The sequence below is a fragment of the Ooceraea biroi genome, chromosome 1 (assembly GCF_003672135.1).
Source record: "Ooceraea biroi isolate clonal line C1 chromosome 1, Obir_v5.4, whole genome shotgun sequence".
Taxonomy (NCBI): domain Eukaryota; kingdom Metazoa; phylum Arthropoda; class Insecta; order Hymenoptera; family Formicidae; genus Ooceraea; species Ooceraea biroi.
In genome coordinates, this window is record NC_039506.1 from 23,391,738 (window position 1) to 23,414,259 (window position 22,522).

Genomic DNA, 22,522 nt, shown 5'->3' on the forward strand with positions numbered 1-22,522 from the left:
TCAATCACACATTAATTATATTTTAATTGTCGATATTCCGTATCGTTCGCTATCCATTATCATATGTTTTTATTATTTAGTGTTGCGAGAGGGTAGCTCTAGTTTCGGAAAGAATAACGGAGCGCGCAATCAGGCTCTTCCACGAAGCGTCGCGGGAACTTGTACTGAAAATTATTTTTTGTATCAAAATCGCAAGGAGAGGCAGCGTGCACATCCTTCGACTTTCTTTCGCGAGATGGGGGAAACGGGAACGTAATTAATGGGCGTACATACTCGCGTTACTGTCGTGGATATATATATATCTTGAGCTGCGTAACTTCTCTCTCTGTCTCTCGTTGGGCGACGCTTCGCGGAACGGTCGTAACTAAACAAAAAAAAATATATATTTATGGTACGAACGTTACGAGTTTAATTTTTTCAGACGAGTAAACGAGGAGCGAAAGATAATGGCGGATCGCCTAGTTTAGGGTAATAGAACGATAAGATAATTATTAGTGTATAAAAATACATCAATATTTATTGTACATAGATCTAAAAGAACTACTAACAAATAAAAAAGAAATCAAAAATATCTGACACTTGGATTATTTCCACATTTTCACCTGATCTGCAGACGTTGCTGCGCATGCAGCGTCGCTTTCTTGCCCGAACTCGTACTCGCTACTTCATCCTGGATTCGAAAATGTGATTAGCTTTATCTTTGGAGCAGGATTAAATCCATGTTTCACGTGACGCATGTTAAAAACCATCTTAATGCAAATTGCTTATTTTAGAGAGGACACTGACTTGTGCGTTCAATTCCTTGATTACCTCGACCGCACGGATAAACGCTTTCTTTTCCGTTTTCTCTCCTGCCGTCGTTTCTTCTCCGCGTTAGCGAGGTCCACGTACTTCTTCCTCTGTTCGGGAGTCATCCGGGACCACAATTTGCCTGCAACTCGTGCTATCACGGTGACATGCTCGTTCGGTTTCTTGCTGCGCAATCGTAGGAAGAAGATGATGAACGGATTTGTCGCCCGAGAATGGACATCACGCCTGTCCAAGTCGCGTGAATTTTGGCTGGCCGTTTTGCCATTTCCGCTCGCGGACCGTCTACCTTTTCCGGTATCTGCGCTACGTGAAAGGCAAAACTGCAAAGTACGCTTTTGCGTGTTTCATTGATCGTGCGTCTCCTGCAGCTAACAACGAGAAATTTTCAACAAATCAACATGAATTGCCATAAAAATTTTATAATGAAATTTCGTCAATAAAACATTTTCTCTGCATTAATGTAAGCTGCAAGAAAGTTAAAAACTTCATTTCCAACATAATTCAAGGTAACGGACGTAACAAGCAAGTCTGTTACATCATCGGCCGAAGATAAATCAAGAACATAGAATTCAATTACGATCTTTTTACTGAATAAAAGTTGCCTTACCTGCCGGGAACTTCCTTTTTCCGGTCTATCTGAGTCTTAGAATGTCCCGCAGAATTTGAGTTTCCCATTTTAACTATATACTGCAGTTTAGACTAAGAAAGTATCATAGTCTTGATAATATTACTTGCAATTTGTGATTCTTATTGGCCACCGCCGGTGATATTGTCCGAGGACAGTTGTCACGTTGACGTTTATACCACGAGAGACCGTCCCTTGTTTTTTCAAAAGACAAGCACGATTTCGATACTTAATATGATTACAATTATAATAATTACAATTGGAATACATGCAATTATGATTAAAATAAATATAATATAATTAGCATATTAAAATCATATAAATATAAATAGTATATGCATATTAATTTTGTATTAATTCTACCAAACTTTATATTAATTCTTAATACAAAAATAAAAAATATAAAAAATTTATAAAATAGAATTATATATTATATATATTACTCGTGATTTTAATTTTACAAATTACTGACAAGTTTGTACATGTGTGTATGAAGGATAGCACGATAGAAACTCGAATCTTACAAAATTATGTTTACTAAGAAGCCAGTGCAAATACAAAATTTCTAATATTTTATTCACGCCTTAGTTTAGAAATATATCACATAATTTTAATCCTACATTATATCATAATTCTCCGCCGGCCTGCGCAGCTTTCTTCGGTTTCTTTTTGCTCGATTTATTGGGACAGTAGCAGGCGTTCTTCTGAGCGTCAAGGAAACTCTTGCAGCCCAGCGCGGTTGTTCCGGTAAAAAGCACTTTCGCCGCAGCTTTACACGTGTTAACGACCGTGAGGCCGGTCGTCTGATACGTCTCGCAATATTTGTACAAGCATCTTTTAAACTCCAGGTCACACTTTTCCTTGTCGGTGTTGCACGTGTCGTAGCAGATATCGTGAAGGTCGCAGCACTTTGTCATCTCGGCCAATGGAAGATACTCTTGATTGATCTATAAATATTTGTCAATTGTACATTTTATTGTAAGACAACATAAATCAAAACCGCCTGTTAAACAATCATTGCACAATTTCGTACATATTTTTATTGTAAAGCTCAAATGTGCCTAATTTGCTTATCAAAGATTTATCTACTGTTTTTAAAGACATACCCACCTCGATTCCAAGAGAACCGCATCCGTTACTCTGCGGCTTGTGATTCCGATCTGGCTTCGGCGCGGATCCTGAAAAATTTAAATATCGCGCTACTAACAGCTCGGCCAATCACAACGTACCGTGTCAACTCTACTATCGTCAGTTTCACGTGCATCAATTTACGAGAAAATAAACACAAACGTAATTTACCCGCAAGATCTTTGCCTCCGACAAAATATAAATGGATGAAAAATAGAAGGAGGAACGAAAGATTACGAAAGTGCAGAAAGTGCAATGAAAACAACAAGAGCGTCGGCCAATGGCGGCGCGCAGAGATAACGTATCTCGAGCCGATAACGTAAATCGCACGCACCGTCCGGGCACCGGAAGACGCAGTTCTCCTCCACAGCGGCGTCGAACACCTCGTGTATGTCCTTGATCTTCCACGCGACGGTTATGGCGTTGGCGAAGAGATCCTGGAAGACTGATTCCGCCGCCAGCACGGCGTCCCGCAGATTTGACAGCAGCCCGGCGCCGTAGCCGGACCAGGCGTACGCCAGGAACGTCAACGCGTAGATCAGAATCTTACGATAACGAGACAGATCCATACCTCGCGCTGCGCTCGGTGATCCGGTTTGAAGAGTGCGGAAGCAGCACGGCCTGCGGGCTTCCGTGGCACTGAGGGTATTTTTAGGTGTACACGCGTCAGCTCACCGTTGTACTTGTCATCATAGGTGTATGATACGCGCGGTGCTCGGATCGGTAAATGACGTGGCCTACAGTGAGGGCTGAGTTGTCCCTTTAACCTGCGCTGTCCCGTGATAAGTTAGTACCTTAAAACGAATTTCTGGAAGATGGATATTTATGTAAAATGCATTAGAAAGAAGGAAACGGAAAAAGTGCAGAAAGTGCAGTTGTTGGTGTTATATTAATTACAATTGGGCTGTTATTTGGTCTCTTATTTGCGTTGCGTTACTTACCAGTTTTCTTTTCTTTGCCCTTCCGTTTGAAAACCAAGTAGATATTTATTTAGAACGTGCCGGAAGGATCGAGGGAAAGACGAGAAATTTGCAAGAGCGCGGCTCGAATGGACGATTCTGTTTTTTTGCCGCGTCATGTTGCACATGACACGTCATTTAATTCATCATCTAATTAGCGGCCAAGTAGTTCTGTTTAAACAGGTGTAACAGAAAAATAAATGCAGTAAAATAAACTTGATACAAATTTTAATGCAGCATTTTTATTGTGGACACAATATTTTATCTATGAACACAGATTTGTCATAATTATTGCTAATGTTAGACAGCTGCTTGATCTTCTATGTATCATGCCTTGCTTTTACAAACCGCATAAAGTGAATTCAACGGAAAAATTAAGTCCCACTGCTACGTCAAAAGAATTTCATCGCTATAAAAATCCGTGAAACTACGCTAAGTCTTCGTCAACATTTTGTTTGCTAAATTGCACTAAAAAAATACAAAAATGTGGAAATAGAATAGGAATCACGAAAGTGTTCTTAGAAAAACTGTTTCACGTTTGTAAAATATATAAATTTACGCGACGTTAGCGTAATAATGTTATTCCGTTAAATTAAAGTACATTATACTGTATTACGACGAATACATTATCTATCCATCATCACAGGGCACTCCGCTGATAAAGGTTCAAAATTTTTTTATAAGCTCGCCGCTCTGGTGCAATTTCTTCACATCGGTGCCACCTCCTAGGCACGCTCCATTGACGAATACCCTGGGCACCGTCCTGGCGCCTGTCATTTCACCCAACACATCCTGTATGTCTTGCGCGTCTTCTCTGTCATCCAATTCTATCGCTGTGTATGTCTTCTTCAACGAATCAAACACCTGCGTGAAGAGAATTTAATTCATACAACATAGCATTCTTGCCATTATATCTAAAAGTCATTCAAAATTCCAAAACCATTGTACAAGGATCAATTTTTGATTTTGTAGTTTGACAGAAAAAATTCTAATGCTACTTAAATCGATCCTATAAATTATCAAAAGCGTGAAACTGAACAATTCGTGTACCTCCTTGGCCATTTTGCAGTATGGACAGTAAGTTTTGGAGAATATAACGACTGAATCCTTGGCGATGAGTTCATTGACGAGATCTCGTGTCGACGGCATGATGGTTCTTTTTGTACTGGAAACTGAACCCATTCTATTGAGCTAAAGGGATCATTCGTTCAATTATGCCTCAATGCTTTATTCTAGTGCGTTCACGTTAATCACTGTTCGATTAGCACTCTTCCGACAGTACAAGAGCATGCAACATTATTTTATGAAATGTTTGAATAAATATTTAAGTATTCGAATGTGTCATTCTTTCGTGCGATTTTTTTCTGTGAAAGTTAATTGGAGATAAGAAAGTTTTGTATCCGACTTTTATTACATGAATGTTTCTCCTAATTTTGCATCACAGGTAGAAAAGAAATATCGTATTTCGCTGTCAGTTTGCTTATCTGCATTGTTGACACGAATAGATTGAGACAATTGAATCTTAATTTTTAAATCCTTAAAAATCATAATTTAGACGTTACAAAGCCATTCAAAAAGGAAAATATAAAGATAACACTAAATTGATAACTCGATTCTTGATAGTAGTTCTCTAAAAAAGAAGGGTTGTAATAGGTTAATTATATTCGGACTTTCTTTGTTATCAGACTTGAATTTTTCTCATTATTGCTTTTATATTATATTGGACAAACAAAGTGTTTGACAGATAAAAGAGGCATTTTGATAAGATAAAATATTAATCTGTTTACGTAGAACGCAGATAGTTATGGTATGTGGGCAAATACCAGAGAGAAAGAGAGAGACAGGGAGAGAGAAAATTTTATATTCGATCCATTCTTACCGATTTAACCGTGAATATGTCGTCTATAAATTGTCAATCGAGAAATCGATGAAACAGAAATAGTATCATAAACGAGACGCGAACCGATGCAAACTGGTCACAACTGGAGCGATCAATGGTCAATTGGTCACTGCTCCGAAAGATACTAGAGTCTAGAAACAGAATTGCCCAAGAACACAGTAAATTATAGATTGGTTTTGGCATATTAGTTTGTATCTCAACCTTGGATTATAAAATTATTAGAAAGATATCAAGAGCATGTTTAACGTTAATCCGGTTTAGAACAACCATTGTGTTCTAACTATTGTGTTATATGCCATATAAACAGTACCGATTATTGCACCAGTTGTAATAATGCTAAGCTAAATATCAGCCGGATAATTGTAAAAAATAGAGACCTTCCTTTTAGTTTGATGTTCTTGACCTTTTACAATTCATGTAGACGTAATTTTGAAATCTGTAGCACAATAAATCGTGCACATAAATCTGTTTATATTGTCGGTACAAATCTACAGTTACCTTCGGTGCAAACACAATTGATCGATAATATCAAAACTCTGCAATTATCCCCGAGATTTTCGGGAGGGGCTCCGAAGGGGCCAATTTACCCACAGCTGTCCGCTTTACACATAGACATAGTAAGAATAGACCGAGCGTGTTCTCAACTTGGCAGTGAATCACAAATAGAAAAAGAGAGAAAGCAGGCGAAGGATTGCTCTCTCTCTCTAAGGAAAGAAGAGTGGGGGTAAGAGCGGAGAGTGGGGAAGACGCGAACAAAGAGAGAAAGAGATCCTCCACCTACTTTCCGTCCTTTTCTAGCTGTGCTTCACGTTTTGCGCTTCACGCTCGGTCTATTCTTACTATGTCTATGGCTTTACGGTACTCGTTCGTGATTCAAGTCACTGATTACGAAGACGAGGAAGTGTTGGTAATGCAGAAGGTACGAAACTGTGAATCTGATTGGCTACACCATAAATGGTCATGCTAGAAACATTTTTATCCGATACGCAGTGTTTTTTCACATGCTTTATCAATATCACTTCTCTGAATAATTTGTCAACGCTTCCAATACTTTTGTATTCACCGCGTATCGAATTTCGTGCACGCGCAGGAGCATAAATCGCATCGCCAGAGCAACGATATGCCGATACGCGTGCGCAGAACCGATCAGCTGTTCTCGTCTAGTCACGATACTTTTTCCGTGGGCGCGTGCATGCGTGCGTGCGTTCCGTGCCCGTAATGTCGTTTTTCCGCGTGGAAATCTGCACGCGTGCCGGTAATGATGAATCAGAGGGACGTCGCGCATCCCGCGAACGCTGAATTTCTCGTGCCTGGATGAGTCGCGAATCGTGATTCCGCATTTCCGCGCCGGAAGCTTCGCGCTGATTACACCACGTCAGTTACTCCGACTCCGGGTGACGACGGTCGGGTGGTGGTGGTGGTCGCATTTGCGGTGGTGGTAGTGGTGAATCGGTAGCGAGCGCTACAACGATCGTCGTGTCGTGTTTGCGCGGTTAAAACTGACGACGTGTGAAAAAAGTCGCCCCTAATGCGGCGAACAACAACGTCGACGCTTCGTAAAAGGCTAGTATGAGGGTGTACGTGTTGTGCGTATATTGGATGCTGCTTCTGGTGTCGGTAGTGTCCAGGTAAGAGCACGAGTCGTGGTAACTGAAGATGGCTCATCCGCAAATTATTTCGGCCCTTTTAACACTCGTGTTAAAAGGCTTTCGTGAATTGATCAAAAATATCTTGATGCAACGATTATTCGGAAAATACACAAGTAATTACGTGCAAAATAATGTATATCTAGATTGAGGTTTATCAATAGAAGGACACTGTACGGATTTTAATCGGATATTCGTGGCGTCATCTGTGAATTTTGGCTAGTCATTAAAAGGGTTAAGAATAGCACGATTTACGTTTTATTTTTAATTGCTCCACTTTGTACTGTTTTCATATTATTATATATATATACATCATGTTTGGCCAACTTGCCTTCTTGCGGTGTCTGTGTTTAACGATATACAGTGAATTACTTTCACATTATGCAATGCCGATGTAATACTAGTCAATATTAAATCATGATAACTATTTGTTGCAGTGGATTCTTGTTTCTCCTGGTGGCTTTGGAAAGTGTGCATGCCGAAGAGCCCTCTTTCCACCTAGAAAAGAATGAAACCTATGAGGTTTACAGCAATATCACGCTCAATTATGATAATCATGAAAGCTTTGAGTCATCCGTCATATTAAATACTGACACGCAGGCTGCAGTAACATTCAAGACTACTCAGAATGATCGGTACCGTCAGGTAAGAGGATTACGAGCTCATTTTTCATGGAATACGGAATATGTTTGTGTTACACAGCAAATACGATACGTGTATGATCATCATGTAGCATCATGTGTACACAGCATGTCTGAATGATAACGGAATTAATACAAGTATTGCATACGTAAACTGTAATTTCTGTCTGGTTAATTCAACATACCTTATGTCATATTACAGGAAGAAGCTACTGCAGTTTCAGGTAGTTTTGAAGCGATCAATGACGTGCAGGAAAAGAAGGATGCGGATGTTTTAGCAGAGAGCCTTATGCAGCAACCTAATCTCTCTCAAGGGTGAGTCTATATTTATCTTAAATTTATCTTAATCTAATTTGTTCTCCTTGTTCTCTTAATTCTCAAATGAGAAATATATTGTTTAATCATTGTTTCTGGACCGTCGCCGTATCTTACCTAGCTCCTATCACGCCACGATACATACATGTCAAGATGCATTTAAATTTGTATATTGCTATATACAGTAAAGAGATAATTATGTCGATAGATAGTTTTGTTTATAAATTTGCATGATGGTGTAATCTTTTAAATTTTATATTATTTATTATAACGTTGTTTATTGCGTTCTAATTATTATATATGAATATTAATTATATTGATGCACTTATAGAATTTATAATTAGAAAGACATTTATTGATTAGCGTTTGCTATCATACTCTGCTAAATACTCGTAATGCTAAATTATTTAACGATCACGCTCGTAACTCTGATAAGGCGATATTGTGACGCGTTACAATTGTAAAATTAGACGGTATTTCAATTAAGTCCTATTAGGGAATACATAATTATTTTTAACGCATGATGTCGTTTTCTGTGGGCATTAACAATCGCGCGACGCCTCAGCCGCGTTTTACTCTTTTGCACGATTTAGGCGCGCATTAGGAAATACTAGTGACCCTCTAATAAGAGTCTGGCCATAGAGCGATTTAGTCAAAATCGTGCGAGAGAGAAAGATATATATATTCGCTAAGAATGCGCTCACGCACGTGCTACAGATAGTCCACGATACATTTTAATTAGTATATACTCATTAAAATGTATTTTAATGAGTATATACTAATTAAAATGTATCGTGGACTATCTGTAGCACGTGCGTGAGCGCATTCTTAGCGAATATATATATCTTTCTCTCTCGCACGATTTTGACTAAATCGCTCTATGGCCAGACTCTTATTAGAGGGTCTCTAGGAAATACGTTAATCTTTATTGATATCTAAACGACTGAAAAACGTGCCGCTGTAAAGCGAACTTCTCATTTCTCTATTTCACGGGAACCAGTGATTTTTCATTGCGAGCCAGTGCGAGGAGGCGCGAGGGATGGCATTACGGTGGGGGATGTTCTTGGCGAACGTCCAACTTGGCCGCGTATAACCGATCTCGGTCGGGTGGAGTTCCATACCGATTTCAGACGGTTGAATCGCTTCCATGAGCGCGAGAGGAGGCCACGCGTTCGTTACTCACGTGTGGCATTGGTGCTACGAAAATGCTCGCCGGAAGCGACCTGCGCAGCAGCCAAGAGTCATTCTACATGCGTCCCTCGCAGTATGTTGCAATTGCGCCACAGCTGCGCCGTGTCCTCCTTTTCCGCTGCATCGCGATACAGTATATCGTAAGATATCGTATTTGTATCATTCCTCACGAATTGTGCCTTACATCAGTAAAAACGCGAAGTTACACTCATCGCTATGTTACACGCGAACATTTTTCTGCAAAAGATATCGCGGAATGTCTGACCTCATTTTTCACGTCCGGTGCCTTAACGAAATTAGAATCGTTCCTTCTACGGAGAGAATTTTGGAGAAGACCATCGTCCATTACAACTTTCTCATATTCAACGTCAAATTTGGAATTAAAAATTTCTACATCCCTTTTCGGAAAATGGAATATTAGAGCAAATGTCAGACTGAGTATAATTAGATCAAATAGAAAAGTTGGAAAAGCGTAGCTGTGCTTCAAATTTTGCGGAATATATTGATTGCACTTTTTTTCCTCCCGCAATGCACCACCGCGTCTAGTTCTAGCCATTTATTTCTTATACGGAGATTCGATTTCGATAAAAAGCGTCCCACATAGAGAAGGTTCCATACGAGACTGACCAGGCTCTCGGTACATATTTGGACATGCGGCAGAGTACGCTGCCAATATCGGAGCGATGCGTTTCTTCTTTTTAATTACATTATCACGCGATGAGCTTCATATTTCTTCCACGTGTCCTTAAGAAATGCGAGTTTGAAAAATTATTGTTGAAGATAAGCTTTCCATTTTCTTTTGCTTGCATTGAGTTTCATGATCGGCACAGATCGATAAATTACAGCGCTTTCTATCTCCGAGAAATGCTCTTTGATTCTTCATATGGAGCATCAGAATTTATCTGCGGTCGTCACGCAACGTTTTTTCCTCGGATTAGATTCTTTCGTACTGGATCTTCTTTGCTTAGACGGAATTTGACTTTTATGTCCATCTATAAGTGAGTTTCTAAGATCTGTAAATAACAATTTAAACAGATAATATCACAAAGTAATAGATAATTAGTTACATCATTGAAATTAGCACAAGCCATTTTCATCTCATCTTCCTACGTGAATACTTTATAAAATATAAGGATCGATTGTTCCCACTTCTTGGTAAGTTTTACCCGACAGGTAGGATATCTTTTCAGATAAATTCTAAACAAAGAGATGAAGATATGATACCTGTCGGGTAAACCTTACTAAGAAATTGAAACAATCGGCCCTTAAAATATCGAGCGTAAATTGCTGGAATCGCTTGGGGCAGAAAAAAGACGGGAAGGGGCCGCCGGAGAAAAAGGGCGGATTAGAAAGGACGAGAAAGCCTCCTCAAAGGAGGAGAGCTGCGGTTCGGCCGGGCGACGACGGGAAACACGAGGGAGAAGGAAGGCACGGATGGAAGTAGGCTGATGGCGTGGCGGGGCAACGGTCACGAGGGGGATGGTGGCGTAGAAGGGTCGCACCGCGACGTCGCACGAGGGTTGACCGTCAGTCCACGTTCGAGCGGTTGCCGGTATGGGCGTCTGGAGGACAGATCGGTCGATGTCGCTGTCGCTGTCGCGTTTCTTCCTCACCTTTTCTCGCGTTAAAATACAGCCATGATACCTTTGACCCGCATGTCAACGTGATCGAAACGGAGGGTGGGAGTGCACGCGTGTGTGTGATCACACGATTCGTGAAGCGCCAGTCGATCGGCAGAACGGTCACTAGTGCAGTGAACACGGAAGAATCGTTGTGAACCGCTCCGACGTGTCGGTTGAGAAGGTTTTGCCGCTTGATTAACGTTTATTGTTTATCCGGATGAGATCCTTTGATACACGTGTTGACGAACTGATACTAATTCTGTGCACAGTTAATTTTATATCAAGTTTATACACAGTTCTAAAAAAGACGAGACTCTTGTGAAGAGATTGATTAGCTATTTAAAGTTCGTGTATTATTGCAGCGGTAGATCTGCAGCTACATTGTCGATACTAATCAATACTATATAAAGAGTAGATTAATTTTGATTTAATTACTATGATATGAATTTATTTTGCATTGATGAATCTTCGGTATCTATATTATCGGATACGTGATTGCATCATGAATATCGGAAGACGATTAATAAGTATTGATCGTTCAAGTGTTTCTTAAGTGATTTGTTGGGATATGTATATTCATTTTTCGTTGTGTGTGTGCATACCATTTGGGTATATATCTACATCTTGATAAAAATATATTTCGAGACATGCGCGTTAATTAAAACGCGCACTGCAAATAATTATTGCGAACAATTCGGAGAAGTTTTACTCAATATTCCGCGAGTTTACTCATTCTGGTGTACAGCCTGTATAATGTTTAGAATTATTTGGTGCATTTGAAAGATCGTCTTATTAAACTCGCGTCGGCACGTGACGTGCTCTCATGATCGCGATTCCTTTGCAGTGATTTAGTTAACCTTGGCTTGGTTTAACTTTACAGTGCTTTAATGACACGAGCATCTAGGTGATTTTGATCGTTACGTGAGATTACGAAATATCGCACTCCTTAATTTTTCCCCTGTAATCTTAAAACTTATATTTTATTCTGAAAATATATTTTTTAAGATCCGAGGTTTTTAAAAAATTTAATTAAAAAAATTCTAATTAAAAGCTGTCAAACACGCAAGTGGTTTTTAATTATAATTTGTTGTAAAAAATATATCTTAATGATATTGATATATATCTATATATAGGATGATATTGATATATATTTATGTATAGGAAATATCTAATAGGTATTTAAGAGAAAGTCACAGCGAAAACTTATGAATTTTATTCAAGAAAGCAGTCGGCTAATAAAATAAGAGAAATTATTTGAACAGCTACATCCACGCGGAAAATACATCTATATTTGCATTAGCAGCGCAACAGTGTGATTCCGCTATGGATACGGTATAACAAAATCACAAATATTGGCACGCACAACATTACTTACGGCGATAACAAACGCATCGCGACGCTTCAGCTGCTTGTGTATAAATTTTCCGTCTTACTATATTTATTCATGGTCCACGAGAATCAATCAATATTTTTTTTTGCGCAAGCGATGCTTGAAATGCTTTTTCCATCGATACACATGCCGGAATGGACGTGTTTAATCGAAATATAGCGTACTATTCAAGTGAAATTCTTTCGAAAATCAAACGCTTTTGTGCATGAATAGGTTCAAATTGCGTTTTAACCATCGTTGCGGTATTTCACCCAAAAATTGCCCCAAAATCATTCCCAAAATCGAGTAATTATCTTGGCTTTTCATTCGCTGTTTTAGCTATTTGCTCTCACCGACAAACTGGCACGCTCGTCCCGATATAAAGCACACTCGGCCTGCAAGCGCCAGCGTCGTGTGCCATTTTAATTACGTTTTAATCGGCGCTCGTCGCTCGCTGTTGGCCACATTTCGTGTTTCTCGCGCGTAATTACTGGCGCAAGCTTAACAGCGCGAGTGCAGCTAAGGCGCTCACCTAATTACGTCGGTCATACATACGTTTGTACACGCGTATGCGTGTACATATGTCGTGCATGTGACATAATATGCTTGTCAAAAGCTAGAAGAAAGTTCATTTCAGACGGCTTTACACTCAAGCTTCTTTTTCCATATGAAAAAGCCAGAGTTATTTTATTATGTATCTTATCTCGAGTCGGTTATTGAGAATACGGATGTATTTACATTCCTCCGTCTGATCATATCTGGCCTTGCTCTACTGCGAGTGCTTGATGATGAACGATTATCATATTCATAGTCCGCATTCTACATCTCCGTTTAATCTATGAAGATAATGTTCTCCGAATGAAATAATATCGGCTCAAGTGAAGTATTGAAGATCCGTTCAATAGCTTCCGCAAGAGGTGCAATTTTGTTTCGTTAAAGTCTACACGAGATACGTACAAAATCAACATCAACCCGTATCTCTAATTGTAAAATTCGGTTACAGCGTTTCGAAACAAATAAATCGCTATTGCGCGTTCTTATCTAATTAATTACGCATTTTGCGACACAAAATTCGTCGAAATTTACGATATCGCAAAAACTGCGTCAGCGGATGCGCCCGAAGAAGCCTTATCATGAAAATTGTTGCAACAGGACGCTTAAGATAATTACGGAACTAAATAATACCTCCTTGTCAAAATATAGCGTAGAAAAAGAAAACGAAGCAGTCAAGTCTCACTTGCACGATATCTGCGCGATATCATGAAGGCCACCCGTTGATCAGTTGTACTTGTTGGTAAAATACGTGTCAATGGCGAACACCACGGCTGCCAGGATCGCGAAAAAGCCGGCTGCCATTATTCGATTCTTGTATTCTTGCAGATAGGCACGAATCAGATTAGCCGAAAAATTGTCCCACTCGCAGAGCAGGACGATGCCGGCGGTTCCGCACATAATCATGCCCATCGTTGTAAAAATGAGAGCCTGTGCAAAGACGAACGGTATTCGGTTAATATCTAGTACATTGTTACGAAACTAGTTGAGAAATTCATCCGATTAAACTCGAAGTGGCAGCTTATTTTAACTCACCGTCTTCTTCGGCAACCGTTCGCCCATTAAATGGCCCATGATGAGAACCACGTTAATGAAAACGTAACCGCACACTGCCACGTGAAATATTGCCACATAGTGTATATCGTAGGGTCGCGTCTGGTTGTCTTGAAATGGTCCTGCCACTAATCCCATTGCAATCACACAAAGAATCTGTAACGTAACAATTTCTGTCACTTGTTACAAAGTAAAGACCTTCCGGGATAATAAGCTTCCTGCTTGTAATTACAATTGTTTCTATTTGTTAAATACATTGTAGTAGATCTGTATCCTGATGTAAAATAATCTTATGAAGCTTTTTAATTTCGTGGTCACGAGGCATCGTTATTTAAAAGACACGAGCAATAATTGCAACGGCGAAAACTCAAGTAGGACGAAGTTATTTTTCTAATTTTGAAATATATATCCTATCGGTAATTAAAATAGCAGTAACGCGCGAGCGGTTTTACCAGTTCAGTAATTTTGCAAAACAAGGATGGTTCCTTAAAATGCTTCTTTAATCTTGCAGCGAGACTGGACGTAGTGGTGGTTTCGTCAGCCATTTTTCAATCACGATTCGTTTCCCACTTTTTCGTTTTAAACACACGTTTTGCAGTTTCGATAAAATAACGTTCGCCGACGCATTCGAGGCGTGGATGATGTCCGTTTCCAGCTATGCTGAGAAATGACTCCACTCAACTATTGACCTGTCACTGGCCGTGATGACACTGACTAACATTAAACCGACTAAGTCCCCACTTCCTCGCTACCTAAATGCATTTAATGCGCCATTGCGATGGTTCTTCGTACTCAGCCTTGGCGGAGGGTCTGAGATGACGTGTGTGTGTGCCTCGTACTTCTTTACAAAGATGAATCTTAGTGTTCCGAATATGAATCTTATGAATGCTTTGAAGACGATTTCCTTGTGTCGACTACGTCTAATAAGACGTCGAGATAACTACATCTAATAAGACTGCAATAGACAAATAACTTGGTAATTCAATGAGATCTTCTGTCCTTAAGTCTCTGATGTTTTTTTATTATCAAATAATTAAAACATTTATTAATTTTTCTCTCTCTCTCTCTCTCTTCTCTTTTATTAAGTAGAATAGAATTTGTAAAAACATCTGGGATAAACGTCCGGGATAAATTTTTATTTTATACGTCTGAGTTCCGTGCTTATTCTCTTCTTGGTTTATTCCTCTTTTTCTGCCACTTGTCTCGATTTCTGCCACTCTCGCGCCATTCGTAATGCATTCCGCAAGATTGAACGTGGGAGTTGTGTTCCATCGTTACGAGGGATCAAATTACTGTCGTGCCACGTATTTTTCTAATTGAATTAACGCAGCAAGTCGGCAACGTGAAATACATTTTTTTCAGAATTGAACGAAGGAATGAAGAATAAGATATTCCTCTGTAGATCTAAATAATAGTTTGAATTTCTTTTTTTGGATTGTATTCTTGCTGTACAGCTTTCACAGATGTATTTGTCATATTTTTCCATCTTGTTTTCATAAGCCGTTTTAATTAAACATCAGCTTTATTATCGAGCTCTTTATTATCATAGAAAAGCGTATCCGTATATTTACGCTGTTTTGACCAACCCCGAGATAGCATCCACGATTTCGCACTTGCCGATCGTTTAATCCTCGTTAAACGAGCGGACAAGTGTCACCGATTGGCAAAGCCGTTCTCTGAAAAGCCGGTGAAAGCTTTCCGTTCGTTAATTAGAGCTTTCACTCCGTTTACGGTCCAGTCAACCTATATATTTCCGCGGCACAATCGTGCGATGATCGGCGCCCGCAATTTTCCCTATCGAATCCTTGCTCCGTGGTCCAGATCGGCAAGTCGCACGCGGCGCGCAGAATTTTTGCAGACGCAATATTGGTTCCAAACACACGCGATAAGAATCACCGACTATCAGGAGGGTGAAAACACTCGCGATGAGGGACCGCATTGCATTCACAATACGCTATTTCCCCGCATATTTACCCGCACCAGCGAACGTTTCAAAATATTCCGCGCTGTCAAGCGTTTCGAGGTGCCAGGTTTCACTCGCGTGAAAACTACTTATGCTAAAAAGGAAAAACGATATAAAATACGCTTGTTTTGTATCTTGCTGTGCGTTTTCAATGCGTTTTCAGCGAAGAAGAGAAACAGAAACTCGCGCCGCGTTCAGGTTGTCAGGTTTGATCCGCGTCGACTCCAACAGGGAGGAAACGATCTCCCGAATAAGGCGCGCGTGGTAAGGCGGTTTCAACTTTGGAGAACGTCTCACGACGGTACAAGATGGGAACAGGATTAAATCGACTCTCTCGCGAATGAAATTGATTGCAAGCAAACGAGTTGCAGAAACAAACTGTAATAAGACAGGCGCGGTTTATATATCATTTGGAGCTTGTACGACACGTTACACAAAAAGAAACTGACGACGCCGGTTCTCAGCATTGATCACCACCGCGCAAAATAAAGGATCGCCATAAGGGGATTAGAAAATTCTCCGGCAATTAGCCCGTCCGGTGTCCTCGGGACTATCACTCTTGTCATTCGGCAGCCAGCTATCCGCGCCGGTCTCCGATTTCTAAGGAGGAGCCGGTTCTGCTCGATAACGTACACGTTTTCTCGATCTGATCAGTTTTTGTCTCGTGTAAGTACACAAGCCGATTTAATCAGGCGCGTCCACGCACCTGATACCTTATCATACGCGCGATCTTCGCTTTCATCCGATCAAGCGTATCTCGCACGACCGTGTGCAACCCAGATCCCGTCATCACGCCTCGTGTTAACACAATGTGCAAATACTTATCACCGTATCACCGCGATGTGATTTCCATGTGATGATCGGCAATTACTTTACCGAGTGATATTTACTTCTGTCGTTTGCGCGCCGATTGGCCGATCGACCGACCGGTCGGCCTTATTCCGCATAACGGATAATGGCAATTTGCACTTTCGCGTTACCTTACTCGTGCCTTGCCACGCACGCAATTACCCTTGATCTCTAATAGGATAATCGACGTTCACTTTTACTCTCGCGCGCGATCCGACGAAGAGGAGGCGACATGATGACCTATATCTCGGCGCCGGGTTATCGCGTGCAATTTTCTTCCGCGCGGAAAGAATTTTTATAGTGAATACTAGATTTACACGACTTAGAATACGAATCGAATCGTAAATCGAAAACATCGCGAGTACAGGAAAGTCTCTTGTCTCACATAAGACTAGACTAACATAAGACAATACAAGACGCGAGTAGGTACTCACACACGGAAGAACCGCAAAGGGGTGAGACTCGCGTAAACGTGGGATTATAGGTCTCTCGATGCCACCCCACACTACCAGGTATCAGTTATCGATCGATCGGTGAACTGCGGATGCAGGCGTGCGTGTGGTGGTTGCAGGTGCAGCAGCCGCAAATTCCAGCCTCCCCTATCCCCACAAAGCAGAGGGTGACTTACCTCTTAATCGCTCGTGCTTTCCTACCTTTTCCGCTCGGGGTTGCTTGGAGAAACTTTCGGCAGGATGCATCCACGATGTTCACGTAACCCGACGACTCCGCTAACTCGCTCTAATTTCTGGGATCTCCGTGGTGCGCGAGTTCCTTGATTCTATTAGGTTTCGACATCGGTCTTCGTTCTATCTACCATGCCCACCTGCCGGTTCACTTTGGAAGCACGCCGATCTCCACGCGATCGATGGAGGCGTTTACAAAACGGTCGTTCGAAATGGGACGATGTGACCTGTAAAAGACATTGAGAAGTGAAATACGCGCGTACGAATATTATTGTTATTACATGCAACTATATTACGTTGCATTATAATATTGCGCGATAAATTGGGAGAGTGCGAGCGACAAAAATTACATCGAATTCGGCAGTCTTGCTGAAAAGCCGCTTCGTTTCGCGCGATAATTGCACCTTTCAAGTGATAATCCAATTTGTGATATTCACAGTCGGTAGTCTGAATCCACTTTTGATATTGATTTTTCACATTCTGCCCTCATGATCCCTCACGTAATGAAGCTGCTACTTTATTTATCGTCGTCGCATGCGAATTTCCGCGAAGTATTACTGAAATGCCTGTCCCGATGATGGGTCATTATGCTAAACGATCGTTAAACAAATGGAACTGGAATTGTTGTCGCAATATGCGATATATTTCGGCATGTCATCGCACGATACCTGCCACACGATGAATTCTGGTCACACGACGTTACATTCTGCCGCTGGCGTCGGGAATGACCCACGGCGAAACTGCATCTGCAACGCGAAGAACGCATCCAATTCCCCGAGGGTTTGCGCGGGCAAAGTTACCGCATCGAAACTTTCCGAGGATGGCAATGGCAAGTTTCCGGCTTGGTGAACGCGAGTATGCTTTGTCATTGCACTCACGGTGCACTCGAGAATTTTGCGGAATTAGTCCGTGAACGACGTTTAAGTTATCGTCATTTCAGTCGCTTTATATGTTGAAAAAAATGTGGGAAAATTATTAGAAACTTGGAGAAACAGAATATTTTCAAGCAAGTGTAAAACTGTCTCGATAAACTGTATAATTACTGCAACGAAAGTGACTGATCAGTCAACTTGAGTCTCACAGTAATTATACAGTATACACACACACATACATATCTCTCCGTATTTTTTGCTGTCTGATTTATAATTGAAACCGAGATAAATGCAAAGAAGTGATAAATCTAATGAGTTTCTTGAGAATTGTTTTATACCTGAGAGGAATCTATGGGCAGGGCTTCGTTTTGTACTCGCGAATCATTGAAATTGAACGCGATCGAGTATGCATTGGTTAATCGGTTGAACCCACTCGGTAAACGCTGGTATTTATTTTCCGTCGCGGCATGACGCGATCGCCAGTGTTTGCGTCCAGCTGCAATCGTTGCAGTTAACGTCCTTCCACTCGTGAATTCCGATTCGAGTGGCTCATCGAGCGACTGGTTGAAACGGTTTGCATAATAATAGAGCTGATTATTCAGACAACGAATGTTAAGACTTCATTGTCATGAGATATCGTTTGCCTAGCATGAATTAATCATTAACATTCAAGCTGCACGGCGCCAATTGGATAACCCTTGATTAAACAAGCTTGAATATCAAAGCGGAAATGTAGCTGACACAGTAGGTTTATGGAATTAGGAGTATGTGTTGGTGAACCGCAATTCTCATCGCTACGCGATATGATTCGGGTGTCCTGAAATAATCATGTCTGGTTGCACTGAAAAAAAAGATTCAGTGAGGTTTTAGTAATTCCAGAATCACGATAATCCCATTTTTTGGTGAAATTGGTAGCTGTCAGTTTTTGCCTCATAGTCGAGTTTGTCGTTAAATTTCTAACGGGTATGATATCTTCAGCACGTGTCACGAGTATATCTCTGTATTATTTTATCATGTTAGCCGACAATAACGATCCACGAAATGTGCAATAATATCATTGGGATCGGTGATATCTCGTGATGCGTCGTGGCCCAATTTCGCTCATCGAGGTCAGACGTCGTGTCCTCACCAGGCAGATTTTCTGCAAGTGCATGCTTAAAGCAGTCGCGTACGGTTGGTTGATATTGATGCAAAAATACTTTGGTTATGAATAACTCTGTCCCTTCCATGGCAATCATTTTCAAAAAGACACATTAGCTCATTCTGTGGCAGATAAAAGACAAAATGCAGAAAAGAATGGAATAGAGAAGCGAGCGAAAATAACGAAGAAAAAAGTAGACTATGGAAACTAGAGTGGCAAGTAACAAAAGTCGGAAATAGTCGTCTTTTGCACACTGAGATACATTATAATATTAAACGAAAATACACGAACTGGAATATTTCTCGTGAATCAACTAGAACTGGAACGAAAAGATCTGTATTTTTAGAAATCTCTTTCTCTGCAATATTGCGCATGACATGTTTATGTATACAGCATATTTTCCGTCTAATACTGCCGCTAAGTGCTTACGTTATCTAATGAAGCCCCGCTAGATTACAGCAATTTTATTGAGGATCAAATGAAGCCACTCATATCGTCGTGAGGAAAGTATTGAGGTGTGTCGGTCGACACGGTATTAACCGCAACGTCTACCGTATCTATCGTCTATCTAGCCATGTAAATGTGGAACTCCTTGATTCACGATACTGCTGATGGGAAATTGTCCAGCGCGGAAAGGAAAACCGTTTAACGCGTTATTATCCAATCTACCTGCGAATGCTGATATGTTTCAGAAAAAATTCTCTTTACATATCGCAAGGTGTACAGCGAATGTGTTATCGGTTTTGTGGCGAGTCACGTTTCCGTCTTGAAAGCGTTTGTTACACGTTGCATTTTAGAGACTTCGTCGACGCGCCGGCGACTAATTGCGCGAATCCCATCGATCGACTTCGCCAAAGTTGGAGGCACGTGGAAGCCAATACCCACATAAACTCCAACGGTTGGACACGCCTCGGAATCGCGTATGCGATACGTGCCTAACTATGAGGAATTTCATTTTTCCGCGGCGACGATTGTCGAGTTCGGCGCGTAGGTCGCGCGTAGGTCCCACCGTGCCCGAGCAAGAAAACAGGAAGAGAAGCCGGCCCGTGGAGAACGCGTGAACGGTTCGTACGAAGCCGCGTGTTTCCGCCTCGTTGCCAGCAAGATTTAGTACTAATCAAGTCACGTTTATGGATCACGCACGTCGGGCGTGTGCTCCATAAATCCAGCCCGCATAAAAATTATCTGCCTAATGAGATCATGCTGAGAGTACCTATTCAGTTTTGCAGTCTCACACTTATTAAGATTTTTTCCTAAAAACAAGAAAGGAAAAAATGATAAATATTTTTACGCGGTGAATATGATTGAATAATGAAAAAAGAATTATAAATGTGATATAGTAGATATTTTCAAAGTGAAAGTTGTATTTGAAATTTTTATAATGTAATTGTAGATTTTAATGTGTTAACGGACAAATGAGTTTCAGCATGGTAAATTATTGATGTTCGATCGATTCCGGATATCTTGGACACAATCTTCCTCCCCAAAAAACATTGTATAAAATGGTTTAGTAAAGCACAGTACACGATTTCTCTCTGGTAAGAGAGAAATCGTGTACTGTGCTTTACTAAACCATTTTATACAATGTTTTTTGGGGAGGAAGATTATTAATTTATCATATTACTTTCCTTCATTGAACATCGATGTCCATTATCTGCGTAAATAACGAGTATTTTTTTAATAGGAGTGACATTTATTACCGTTTAATTCTCGGCATGTCGAGAGATGGGCGCGATCAATTCTCATCCTTCTCCCATGTCCACTTCTTTCGTTATAATCATCGATCATATGACTTTCATTAATGGATAACGGTTGTTAATAATTTTCCAGTTAACTGGATGATAATTAAATAGACGCACAAAAGATTCTTACAATCATATTGTTGCAATTTGATAAAATATTAGGCGCAGATATTTATTTTCGATGTTTATTATGCTATTTTTGAGCACATGTGAGCAGATGTGAATCACTAAACTCGAGAATCGAATGGATACTGATGCTAAAAGATGTCAAACTACATTTATTTATTTAGAAAAATATACACTATATCTACCATTATTTTCCCTTGTTAATGGTTATTGTTGATGGCGATTTTGAACACACAGCCCTTGAAACGAAATTAATAACAATTGACATATGGGAAAGAGCGAATCAGTTTTAATGCATCATGAGTACGGTTAACATGGCGAGGTGAATGATTAATATTACGATGTGAATCGTGAAAATAAATGGAACGTTTTGTTAGAATGACGAATGGAAAGTCGTGGCCGATTTTTATCCGATTAAGCGCTCGTTATTGGAGTGACGGAACGGACGGGGGTGTAACGTTAGAAAGGATCTGTATACCTAAGAGCGTTCATTGTATTTTTGTGCGTCTTACGAGAAAAGGCTACTTAGAAAGCCGCTAAGTCGATAGAATTTCCAAGCTACTCTCCTGTGTATAGTCACTTCATGATTTCGCTGTCACTCGAGATTTATCGATCGCTTAAGTGTACGCAATAGTGGACGAGCGTGCTAATATGAACAGGAACATTATTTAGTGCCTACACAAAGAGCCATCGATATCCGATTGAGAAAGTGCGCACCTCGAGAGATTTCCAAGTGCATTCAATTACGCGTGTACAATCTAATTGTTCGCTTGTATACTTAAGCACGTATCTGTTAACGTCACAGGCGCTTCCGTGATTTACGTTATGGCTCACGTTCTCCGCGGTTCAAATTAGTTTTACCGCTTTAAAATGTAAACGACTTAGCTTTCACAAAAATTCTGCTTATTTTAAATTTGTACAAGGAATAAATAATGCGAAGACTGCGCGCAAAATATAAAACCTTATAAGAACAAATAAGATTTATTTTAATTCTATTTATGCATACTCGCTGACTTTTACCATGAAAGGAGAATGTGAGCTATAATGACTTTTCGATCGTAAATGGCATGTCGCTTATTTAATGTCGACATTATATTGCTCGCTCTTAAATCGCGTGAAACAACGTTTGTTAATATTTTAATGACTGTTGATGTGCAGCTTGCGTTTTGTCCTGACCCGATATAACTGTCGTAACTAATCTTTCTCCGTTTAATTAATAAACGTTCAAATTCGTTCGTCGAATAATTCGATAGAAATTGAGGTAATTAGCATTGTATAAAATTTGCTTGTGATGCAATTTAAAATTGCACCACTGCAACAACTGCTCCAATCAAC

General features: G+C 40.4%; 4 protein-coding genes and 2 long non-coding RNA genes across 19 annotated transcripts in view; 1 reads left to right on the plus strand and 5 right to left on the minus strand.

Annotated features, from left to right (window-relative positions):
- Nucleotides 1-385: 385 nt before the first annotated feature.
- On the minus strand, nucleotides 386-1,737 carry LOC105283435. Its single transcript, XR_003406546.1, has 2 exons — nucleotides 1,418-1,737; nucleotides 386-1,155 (listed from the first exon to the last, which is right to left on the minus strand). It is a non-coding gene; the product is annotated as a non-histone chromosomal protein 6 homolog (long non-coding RNA).
- A 111-nt stretch (nucleotides 1,738-1,848) lies between these two features.
- On the minus strand, nucleotides 1,849-3,630 carry LOC105283432 (group XIIA secretory phospholipase A2). Of its 3 annotated transcripts, none has more exons than XM_011346176.3 (4): nucleotides 3,505-3,630; nucleotides 2,898-3,335; nucleotides 2,546-2,613; nucleotides 1,849-2,382 (listed from the first exon to the last, which is right to left on the minus strand). In XM_011346176.3, the coding sequence occupies exons 2-4, from the start codon at nucleotides 3,130-3,132 to the stop codon at nucleotides 2,062-2,064; spliced, it is 624 nt and encodes a 207-aa protein (XP_011344478.1). In that variant the 5' UTR covers nucleotides 3,133-3,335; nucleotides 3,505-3,630; the 3' UTR covers nucleotides 1,849-2,061. The 3 variants fall into 3 exon arrangements, with proteins under 3 accessions (XP_011344478.1, XP_011344477.1, XP_011344480.1); XM_011346175.3 differs by having other exon boundaries at nucleotides 2,898-3,371; XM_011346178.3 differs by having other exon boundaries at nucleotides 2,898-3,330; nucleotides 3,505-3,616.
- A 122-nt stretch (nucleotides 3,631-3,752) lies between these two features.
- On the minus strand, nucleotides 3,753-5,552 carry LOC105283431 (glutaredoxin-C4). Of its 2 annotated transcripts, none has more exons than XM_011346173.3 (3): nucleotides 5,402-5,552; nucleotides 4,573-4,694; nucleotides 3,753-4,386 (listed from the first exon to the last, which is right to left on the minus strand). In XM_011346173.3, exons 2-3 carry the CDS (start codon nucleotides 4,669-4,671, stop codon nucleotides 4,189-4,191), a joined length of 297 nt encoding a protein of 98 aa, XP_011344475.1. In that variant the 5' UTR covers nucleotides 4,672-4,694; nucleotides 5,402-5,552; the 3' UTR covers nucleotides 3,753-4,188. The 2 variants fall into 2 exon arrangements, with proteins under 2 accessions (XP_011344475.1, XP_011344474.1); XM_011346172.3 differs by having other exon boundaries at nucleotides 4,573-4,713.
- A 1,027-nt stretch (nucleotides 5,553-6,579) lies between these two features.
- LOC105283428 (SUN domain-containing ossification factor) overlaps nucleotides 6,580-22,522 on the plus strand; it is a 29,496-nt gene continuing 13,553 nt past the window's right edge. For 3 of the 11 annotated variants that reach the window (XM_011346160.3, XM_011346161.3, XM_011346163.3), the window contains exon 1: nucleotides 10,718-11,446. Coding sequence is in view for 2 of the 11 variants with exons in the window: in XM_011346159.3 (XP_011344461.1) it covers nucleotides 6,992-7,050; nucleotides 7,506-7,713; nucleotides 7,912-8,024 (380 nt within the window). In the remaining 9 variants the exon portion in view is untranslated. Of the gene's footprint in view, nucleotides 7,051-7,505; nucleotides 7,714-7,911; nucleotides 8,025-10,717; nucleotides 11,447-22,522 lie in introns of those variants that run through there. The other 8 variants (XM_011346166.3, XM_011346169.3, XM_011346170.3 and 5 more) reach the window with 5 other exon arrangements.
- On the minus strand, nucleotides 7,319-20,622 carry LOC105283427. The gene is made up of 2 exons (XR_894685.3): nucleotides 17,277-20,622; nucleotides 7,319-7,566 (listed from the first exon to the last, which is right to left on the minus strand). It is a non-coding gene; the product is annotated as an uncharacterized LOC105283427 (long non-coding RNA).
- On the minus strand, nucleotides 12,035-14,552 carry LOC105283426. Its single transcript, XM_011346158.3, has 3 exons — nucleotides 14,264-14,552; nucleotides 13,794-13,967; nucleotides 12,035-13,688 (listed from the first exon to the last, which is right to left on the minus strand). The coding sequence occupies exons 1-3, from the start codon at nucleotides 14,354-14,356 to the stop codon at nucleotides 13,485-13,487; spliced, it is 471 nt and encodes a 156-aa protein (XP_011344460.1). The 5' UTR covers nucleotides 14,357-14,552; the 3' UTR covers nucleotides 12,035-13,484.